Source organism: Haliotis rufescens, unplaced genomic scaffold (genome assembly GCF_023055435.1).
Source record: "Haliotis rufescens isolate VD_foot unplaced genomic scaffold, xgHalRufe1.0.p SCAF_1, whole genome shotgun sequence".
Classification (NCBI taxonomy): domain Eukaryota; kingdom Metazoa; phylum Mollusca; class Gastropoda; order Lepetellida; family Haliotidae; genus Haliotis; species Haliotis rufescens.
This window is the reverse complement of record NW_025963779.1, coordinates 86,058,031-86,068,417: the sequence shown is the minus strand read 5'-3', so window position 1 is coordinate 86,068,417 and position 10,387 is coordinate 86,058,031. Positions and strand designations below refer to the sequence as shown.

The following is a 10,387-nucleotide window of genomic DNA, read 5'->3' as shown; positions in this document are numbered from 1 at the left end:
GCATCATGGCATTCGATCACAGGTGAATGTGTTAATATCTATATTTATTACACTCTTTTACGAACACTTGAGATTTGCTTAACCGTTTTCATAAAATCTTTGTTGTGTGTATGGAAGATCAAAGATTTTAAGTATAACAATATTGTGTACGGACACCTGATCGCAAATCAATAAGACCTCTTCGGGTATATGTTAATCTGATTGTTAAGAAACCGTCTAATCTGTGGATTGTAATCTTTAATTGTTGACTGCCCATCGGCCCAGAAGCCTGTAGTACCTGAAGACGAGATACCCGCATTAAACATTCATGCGTCAGTTTGCAGCCAGTGCAGAATAGTAAGTTGTGCATCTTCAGTAACAATGAATCCCCATTGAATCCGATAACTATATATACATACACGTAGAAACACGTGAAGATCCCGGTTAGAATAGGTCTTCAGCAACCCATGCTTGCCGTAAGAGGCGACTATGCTTGTGATGAGAGGCGACTAACGGGATCGGGTGGTCAGGCTGGCTGACTTGGTTGATGCATGTCATCAAATGCCAATTGCGTAGATCGATGCTCATGATGTCAACCACTGGATTGTCTGGTCCAGACTCGATTATTTACAGATCACCGTCATGTGGCTGGAATTTTGCTGAGTGTGACGTAAAACAACAACAAACAAACAAACAAGCATGAAGAAGGAAAACAGTGTATGTCATATCCCCGGTCGATAACAATCGCCCTTTTTGTGATATGTGGTAAAGCTATAGGATACCCTATAGAGTATGAGGTTACCGCATTCGGTATATGATGCAGCATGGGCGGATACAGCTTTTTTGAAAAGGGGGGGTGCACAATTAAGATCTATTTATTGTCTTTGGTGGTCATTTATACAGAAATAAAGATTTTTTTCGAAATAAAAGGGGGGGGGGGGGGGGGGGGGGGGGGGTGCCGCACCCCCCTCTGTATCCGCCCATGTGCAGTAATATAGATATTTCCGACTGGTTATTACAGACGTGAAGTTCGCACATCTGAACTCTATATCATGCTAAGGGAAGCTGTTTCGGGACATTTTGCTGTTGTAGGATAAGTAATTGAGACCCCACTGTCAACTCACTAATGTTTTATGATCTACCTCACTGTATGTGGTAATTTTCTCAGACTCATAATGTAAACTAGTAAATACAGTGCCTAAGCCTACACTGACATGACGAAGGGACTTTTCAGTTTTTGTGTTACTGAGCAATTTTTCCTTTAAAACCCTGTCCAATCCATCATGAAACGGCGTTGTTATTAATCCCTCATGGTGATTAAGTCAGATACGATTCAACTGATGAGAGCGGTGCTGCTTGATATGACCAAGGGATAAAACAAAGTTGCGATATATAAAACCGGACATATAGCACCTTCTCAAGGCCTCGACTATCTCGGCTACACTAAGTTTTACGGCACGGCAAGCTGGGTTCGAGGATAACCGGCGGGTGCCACGGGGAATCGCGTTCCTGCGCACGGTCTCCTGCTTTTGACGGCCATATTGGTCGGCTGAGAGAGTAACCACAGCCATGCTTTCGGCAAGACTAGCATCAGCACTGGCACGACAGCTCCCCAGAGCTGCACCTAAGGTACCAAAGAGTTGCTGTATATGCATGTGTACTTGTTTTCCGTCTATTGTCTAACAGACTTGAGAAATAACCAATCGTAATAAGTTCTATGTGCTGATTGCAAGATCAGCCCAAGGTCGCCGGCGGATGTAGACATGCTTTCCAAGCACATCCGTCCAGTTCTAATTAAATAAATAGTAAACAAATAGGTAGACAGTATTTTATACGATGGCATATATTTATTATCGCTTCGGTAGCATTTTTGTGTCTTGGAAAGGTTGTCACTAAGAAGGACGTGTTGTAAACTTGAATTGACCTTCGTGAATGAATCTTTGGTCCCAAATCTTAATATTTTACTTTAAATCTTCTACTGAACACACACAGATTAACCATTTTCGCATCAACATTGCATCGAACAACACTATGACACAATTAGTGTTTTGTAAACCCACGTTGGTATCCACGGAAAGTGCACATGGAAATTTGCAGTGCATACCGTTTCCAAGTCCTGTCAGTGCTTGATTGGTAGGGTCTGTCTAGGCCTAATGGCAGTCGCATGTTTGAGAAATTTCAGTATGTATATGTTCCTGTACCTTATGTCTGAAAGGAAACACTGACTCTGAGCACCTTTGTGTATGGATAACATGTAGTTAGACTGTGCCAATCAGGTTGGAACTTGGAGATACCTGCTGATAATGGGGAGAAGATAAATAATTATACACAATTTGCATTATTACTTCACCAGTCGAATACTGATCTCAGTGTCAAGTATAAGATTTTTGGAAAAATGTAAAAACACAGAAAGGTCAGTTCAAGTTCACAATACTTCAGGCAACCTTTCCAAGACAAAATCATTAAAATCACCATGCTGACATATTAATTATGAAACTACTTGATGTGTTGATGTTTTGTTCCAGGTGTGCAAACATGCTCTGGGGGCTGGTTTTGTTGCAGCTAGAAATGTTCACACCTCAAAACCAGCATTTGCTGCAGGTACAATCACTACACTTTAGAGCTTCTATATGATATATACTAATAATGCTTGCCTTATTCCTGTATTCATGGAGCTTCAGATCGATTTATGTATTGTGGATCAAGTCAACTGTGGGGCTGACTTCAGAAATATATGGCCAAGAGACTGATGCTCAGAAATGGAGGGCGATGGTTATTTTGGGGGGTTAAATAACCTTGGTCCCTGAACTGTCACTCTGTAAAAGGAAACCAGTTACTTTTAATAAAAAATTGTCCTTGTACATCCATTTCAGAAGTGTTTATGGGCTTTGGACTTCTGATTAAAGTTGCAGGCTTATGTGTAGGCACAGATATCAAATGATTGAAGCTTTCGTCAACAAGGCCCTCCTACACTGCTAACTTCAAATCATATTATTTGTAATCACATGCTTTTGTTGCTTACATTTGCTTCTGCCTCTTACGTATCTAAATTCAGATGCTACTTCCACTACAATGCTTTCCATTACATTTTTCATATGAATAAATAAGTTTCTTTTACTATCTCCAAATGGATAGGCATGTAATTACAATACATAGTGATTTTGGGTTAGAAATGGTCAACCTTTGCTGGTTGTAAGAGGACTAACTAGATCGATTGGTCAGGCTTTGTGACTGGGTTGGTTGTGTGTCATTGTATCACTTTGTTGAAGGACATTATTCAAAATATCAAGCACTGGATTGATTGGTCCAGAATTGATTATTTACTAGCCGATGCTTGTGGATATTGTAATGTGTTCTCTTTCCATTACATTTTTCATATGAATAAATAAGTTTCTTTTACTATCTCCAAATGGATAGGCATGTAATTACAATACATAGTGATTTTGGGTTAGAAATGGTCAACCTTTGCTGGTTGTAAGAGGACTAACTAGATCGATTGGTCAGGCTTTGTGACTGGGTTGGTTGTGTGTCATTGTATCACTTTGTTGAAGGACATTATTCAAAATATCAAGCACTGGATTGATTGGTCCAGAATTGATTATTTACTAGCCGATGCTTGTGGATATTGTAATGTGTTCTTGTAGCTATATGGCTGATAATAGTGCCGATGTGACGTTAAAGTTAACTTGCTCACCATGCTCATATAGTTGTTATTGCTGAGTGCATCTTGTACAATAGACATGCAAACAAATTTGTAACAAACTCAAAGCAAAACTATTCTAAATTATTATATTATTTCCAGGTGCTGAGGTGTCTTCCATTCTTGAAGACCGTATCCTTGGTCAGTCTGCAGCTGCAGAGCTGGAAGAGACAGGCAGAGTACTCTCCATTGGTGATGGTATTGCTCGTGTTTATGGTCTCAAAAATATTCAGGCAGAAGAGATGGTGGAATTCTCCAGTGGGCTGAAGGTATTTGGAACGTTACACAGAAGCTCCTTTCATATATTCAAGCTGCTAAGATCATATATCAGATTAGCCTCTGAAAGGCCAATTCCTACAGATTTAGTATGGCAACTATTACTGACTGATCTGTTAAGATCTGAGTTGAGAATAGGTCTTAAGCGACCCATGCGTGCTGTAAAAGGTGACTATGCTTGTCGTAAGAGGCAACTAACGGGTGATCGGGTGGTCAGACATGCTGATTTGGTTGATGCATGTCATTGTATACCAATTACGTAAATTGATGCTCGTTATGTCGGCCACTTGTCTGGTCCAGACTCGAATATTTACACTTGCTGCAAAAACAGGTAGCACCCGTATAGTGTGATTTTTATCAATCAAGAGAATACAGTAGGTAGTCCAAGCAATGATTCCTTCAACATTGAACATGCTGAAGTTTCGGGGGGGAAATCAGTGTAAATATTCAGTGCTCCCCAACTAGCATGGATGAGTGCTATTTCCGATGGTGGTTCCATTTGACAGTTCATTCATCTATATTTCACAAGACATGACTTGAAAAATGGATTGAGTTTTATTGAGATTTTAATGATATTTAACCCTTTAAACATTGTATATATACAGGCAACACTGTTAAATTACTTGGCAACAAATATATATATATTGCTAGCTGTAGACAAACAAGCATAAACGAGAGCTGTTCGTTTTGGGCAATAGCGGACATACTTTTCTACCCATTTTAATTTTGGTCTTAAGATAACTTGCCCTATGTGCCATATAAAATACAGTAACATCTGAAACTACCTTCTTAATCCTATTCTCAATTTATTAATAATGATTATGTACATGACTGTGTAGTTCACCGTGAACTGAGGTCACTGTTTTATTGGTCCTGGTTTTTTAACCAAATTGTTACAATGAGACACCCAGAATCACTCATTCAGAATGGATAAGGTGGGCGGATTGATTTTTTATTAGTAGAATTAACTTCTTTTGAATATGTAGCTGAACATAAATGCTTTGTATCTAATGCTGCAACTGTCTTGTTTTTCAGGGTATGGCCTTGAACTTGGAGCCTGACAATGTTGGTGTTGTAGTGTTTGGTAATGACAAGCTTATCAAGGAGGGTGATATTGTGAAGAGAACAGGAGCCATCGTGGATGTCCCAATTGGAGCAGAGTTGCTTGGTAGAGTTGTAGATGCCTTGGGAAATGCTATTGATGGAAAAGTGAGAAATTGTCTTAAAATATGTGTGAAAAACTTTATAGTTTGCATAGCAGAAATTGATTTAAAGACAAAGACTGATAATTTAGAGCTAGAACTAGTTAAATCTGTGATGTACAGTTTCCGTAGCAACTGTAAAAAGCTATGATGAAATCATGTTTCAGGAATAATTAACTGCATCAAACAAATTAGGCAATATTCTTCTGATGAACATTGATAACTCTTCTTAATTGGCGAGGTAATGCTATTTGTAGGCATGAAAATTACATCTGAAGTTGGCTACATGAACACCAATGCATCATGGTTGAATATTCAAGCTATACCATGGTGCCCTGTAGATACTCAAGATCTGACAAACCATTTAATACAGTATAATGTAATTTACCATAATTTACATTATCTTTTCTCGTGGATTTCAGTATTCAGTATGTCAGTGCTATTTTAGAACTTGTCAAATTTTGTGGAGTCAGAGGATGATGAAAAGATATGTGTAACTCTGCACAATATAAATCCTGTCATGGTTGCTGAATAGTGTCATTTTGTTTCAGGGAGCAATCCCTGGTAAAAGGGCTCGAGTGGGAGTCAAAGCCCCTGGTATCATTCCACGTACATCTGTGAAAGAGCCTATGCAGACCGGTATCAAGGCGGTAGACAGTCTTGTGCCCATTGGCAGAGGACAGCGAGAGCTCATCATTGGTGACAGACAGACAGGGTTTGTTACAAATCTTAAACATTCCATTTGATTAGTCATTGAAATTGCAGGCCCGAATGTGTTTGAATGTGAATTTATTTGTGTAAATCACTATATATCTGAGGCAAGAAATTATGAGCATCAAGGAATATCGGTGTAACAAGTGACATTTAACGAAACTTGTTACAAGAAATCAGCAAACATGAAGAATTTCTTTTTTAATAGTTATATTTGCTACCTGGCTTATTTATTTGCAGTAAAACTGCCATTGCCATTGATACCATCATCAACCAGAAGCGATTCAATGAGGGTTCAGATGAAAAAGCCAAACTGTACTGTATCTATGTTGCCATTGGACAGAAGAGATCCACTGTCGCTCAGCTCGTCAAAAGGCTAACAGACGCTGGTATGTAGGAATTTCAGGAACATCCGTATTAAACTGATATGACTAGAATTACTTTGGTCAGTTGGTCAAGAAATTGCAGCAAAGATATGTATGTCAGTTTACAACAGCTGTAATATAACAAAGCACACATGCTCAGCAATGTTGTTAAACCATATTTCTTATTGGTAACTCTAGGAATTTTCTGACATGAGCCCTTTATATGAAAATTTCAAATATTCCATAGGTATGCCCATACAGCACTATGTTAAAATCCTATTGTATTAGAAAATGCTGTCCTTTTTTTCAAATTTAGGGGCTAAAAGCACCCTACCTTAGAATTATCCCTGCAATCCAAGTCAGGCATAGTGTGTTGATGATTGTGATCAGAAACTTGCATTGGACATGCCTATTTTAAGTTTTTTTGGGATGGCATTATGCATGCAACTGAAGTTTTGTGGTGAGTAGTTCCCATATTTGACTCCTTCATCTTCACCTCAGATGCCATGAAGTACACCATTGTTGTGAGCGCCACAGCCTCTGATGCTGCACCCCTGCAGTACCTGGCTCCATATTCAGGCTGTGCCATGGGAGAATACTTCAGAGACAACGGCATGCACGCCCTCATCATCTACGATGATTTGTCAAAACAGGTAACTAGCCTTTAACAATTACACTGAAATTATTAATCTAGTTTAGTTTCTAAATTACTTCAAGCTCGGTATGAATTTGGTATTGGTTATAATTTCAAATCATTGGAATTTTGCAACATTGTGTGCAACTATTGAATTTGAAATCCACAAGTTTTTAAAAATTAACTTTCTGTCTCCAGGCTGTTGCCTACCGTCAGATGTCATTGCTTCTGCGACGTCCCCCTGGTCGTGAGGCCTACCCTGGTGACGTCTTCTACCTTCACTCTCGTCTTCTGGAGAGAGCAGCCAAAATGAATGACGACCATCAGGGTGGCTCCCTTACTGCTCTGCCTGTTATTGAAACCCAGGCCGGTGATGTGTCAGCCTACATCCCCACAAATGTAATCTCCATCACAGACGGACAGATCTTCTTGGAGACTGAGCTCTTCTACAAGGGTATCCGTCCCGCCATCAACGTAGGTCTGTCTGTCAGCAGAGTAGGATCTGCTGCTCAGACCAGGGCCATGAAACAGGTGACATATTGCCTATCTTCTGCATGTGATTTTTTAGATCATAAGACACTGAATGTTTCATCTGTCAGTATTAATAGAAGCGATAACTTTTGCTGCCTGTCAATGTGCCAGTTGCTGATAATAATTCTTGTTCTCTTGCAACAGGTCGCTGGTTCCATGAAGTTGGAGTTGGCCCAGTACCGAGAGGTTGCAGCTTTCGCCCAGTTCGGTTCTGACTTGGACCAGGCCACACAGAACTTGCTCAACAGAGGAGTTCGTCTCACTGAGCTGTTGAAACAGGGACAGTATGGTAAGTGAAGCGTGTGTTAGTTGTCACTTCTAGTGAGAGTTCTAGCAGGTATGAATTCAGTTACGGACCTGACAATGCTATTTATCCATTTGCTGAAGCCTTACGATTAGAACAAGGGTTAACTTGTTACCTGAAGTACAGCAGACATGTCTCCAGAGACCACTTCTACTCCAGGTCAGGTCAAGACAGCAATTGCCAAATGAGTCCTGTTTTATGCAAATAAGTAAACAGTTTACGAGTTGACAAAAGAAATATAAGCGTCTTTGTCTTGATATTTTTACAATGTGTGACTTTTGGCACTTGTCCAGGGGTCAAAATCAAACTTGTTTCTGTCCAGTAAGCATGCTTTAATAAATGTCCATATATTACCACTAGAACCTACTGGAAAAGTTTGTGCTGGTAGACACAAATGTCCTTGTTGCAGACTGCTTTGTGGAAATACATTCCACTTGGAATCGTATTCTTTATTTTGGTGTAACAAGCCTTTATCCTGTTTACAGTACCGATGGCCATTGAGGAACAAGTTTCCGTCATCTATGCTGGAGTAAGAGGTCATCTGGATAAAATAGATCCATCAAAAATCACACTTTTCGAAGCTGAATTCTTGCAACATCTGAAGAGCAGCCACCAAGACTTGCTGAAGACCATTGCAGTGGATGGAAAAATCACAGACCAGTCAGATGAAAAACTGAAATCAATTGTGACAAGTTTCTTAGCCGGGTTCCAGTCTTAATTGTGCTTGTTGCTAGGACATCATTCATTGTTTGACCAGTGTATATTAGATACTACCAATTACTTATTGGATTACCCTGAGATGTGTGACAGAGGCAAGACCAAGACTTAACCAAGGTGTCTGTTTATAAGCCTAAAAAAACAAAAGTGAAGTATGTACAGAAGTTGAAATTCGATTGCGTTTGCATTTTAAAAATAAATGCAAAGATACCATTTGTGTCTTCTGTTTTGTACTCGGATCTGATGACCAGAAGAGTGTTTTATGTTCTTGATCATGGCCATTAATTAATGTCTGCATGTTCCATGGTGACAGTTCTCATAACTACACCAACAGCATTATGAATACATTATTTTGGTCATTAAGTAGCCACTTTTTGGCTTTATGGGGAATTTGATGATCACAACTTTGAATTTTCTTTAACACCAGAGGGCGGTCGGGTAGCCTAGTGGTTAAAACGTTTGCTTGTCACGCCGAAGACCCGGGTTCGAATCCCGACATGGGTACAATGTGTGGAGCCCATTTCAGTGATATTGCTGGAATATTGCTAAAAGAGGCGTAAAACCAAACTCACTCACTCACTCACTTTAACACCAGACAACATATATCAGAATTATATGGGGAATTATTCTGGCATTGTTGCCCACATCATTTTCACACTTCACATGCTTGTTCCTACCAAAGATGACACCCTGTTTCCATCAGATTTCAATGTGGCCATGTTTGTTCATGTAATGAAATTTGGTATAAGTGTATTCCATAAGTTGAACCAACTCATAAAAGGTTTTTGAGACAAGTTGGCGGTGCAAGGAATTTGGGAAAACATGTTTGTTTCAGGTAGAGAGGGTGTATGCATGTTTTGCACGTCAAGTTCATGACCATGAAATTGATAACACTCCCATGGACACACTTTTTGCTCACAAGACTATTAAGAGATCTGTGTAACAAGTCGATACCACAATTCTCTAAAAGTCATGTGATAGAAGTTACTTACAAGCAAATATGTCAAGGCTAGATAAGCATGGCCAAGTCATACATCCTTAGGCTTGAGAATTGGCCTATGTCATAAATTACATGGAAAAAGAATGTACAAATAAATCTCAAGAATTGTCAAAAGCTGGCATTGCCACTGGTCCATTTGTCACGATACTTCTCAAATGCAATTTAGCTGTCACAATTTTCAGTCATCGGGTACCGCGCATCAGGATGTACTGTATTATGTGCTTTTGAAGTCTCCACTAAAACTCGAGACAGGACATGAACATATCCATCTTAATACTTTTCGGACCACCCGCTCCCCCTTTTTTCACAATGGTGTGCGCCAGTGGGTGGACCTCAGACATGTGGGGTTAATTGTCAGGTCACAACTCATCCTGGTTTGCCTGTAGTTGGTAGTGGGGCTCTAATTGCGATTTGATGTTAACCTTGATAATTTGTCCATACTCCTAAATTCTCCCAAAGAGTATGTCCTTACATTGTAGGCATTCTCATCAGAAACCAACAAACCTGAAATTTTACATGCTTCCTAAAGTACTGTCGGAAATGCTAGAAAACGGCTTTTCTGGCTTCATTTAATAAATACGAGTCATAGGACTATAATAAGAGCATATTGAGCATATTGCCCTAATCTAGCCTGTACTAACTGACACTGTGATTACCCTTAAAATGTACTTTTACAGGTAAAATGATGATAAACTTAGAAAATATTCGTGTGTTGTCATGCATGTATGAAATGGCCTATACCCTGAGGTAATTACCTAACACCTGTCCCGAGGTGATGACCTCACACAGTCCCGTGCATTCTGCCAGGTGCAAATGTCACCGAGTTGGGGGTGGTCTCAAAATATTGCTGTTATTGTACTTAATTGACATGCGTTGATGAGGTAGCAATTTAGGATATGTACTGCATTATATTTGCTTGGAAACATGGACTAGTTAAGAGCTATGAAACGGGATGAGTATTGGAATCC

The 10,387-nt window shown here is 39.6% G+C and overlaps 1 protein-coding gene across 1 annotated transcript; it reads left to right on the top strand.

Annotated features, from left to right (window-relative positions):
- The first annotated feature begins 1,453 nt into the window (after positions 1-1,453).
- Positions 1,454-8,632, top strand: LOC124147105 (ATP synthase subunit alpha, mitochondrial-like). The gene is made up of 10 exons (XM_046517726.2): positions 1,454-1,608; positions 2,505-2,580; positions 3,782-3,948; positions 4,991-5,164; positions 5,709-5,872; positions 6,109-6,257; positions 6,735-6,886; positions 7,066-7,398; positions 7,543-7,687; positions 8,188-8,632. The coding sequence occupies exons 1-10, from the start codon at positions 1,549-1,551 to the stop codon at positions 8,418-8,420; spliced, it is 1,653 nt and encodes a 550-aa protein (XP_046373682.1). The 5' UTR covers positions 1,454-1,548; the 3' UTR covers positions 8,421-8,632.
- The last annotated feature ends 1,755 nt before the right edge of the window (positions 8,633-10,387 follow it).

Bases quoted from the DNA above. Each gene is read 5' to 3' on its own strand.
- LOC124147105 (XM_046517726.2), top strand. From the start codon at position 1,549: ATGCTTTCGGCAAGACTAGCATCAGCACTGGCACGACAGCTCCCCAGA. The intron at 3,949-4,990 runs GTATTTGGAACG...CTTGTTTTTCAG, and splicing joins AATTCTCCAGTGGGCTGAAG to GGTATGGCCTTGAACTTGGA. The intron at 5,165-5,708 runs GTGAGAAATTGT...ATTTTGTTTCAG, and splicing joins GAAATGCTATTGATGGAAAA to GGAGCAATCCCTGGTAAAAG.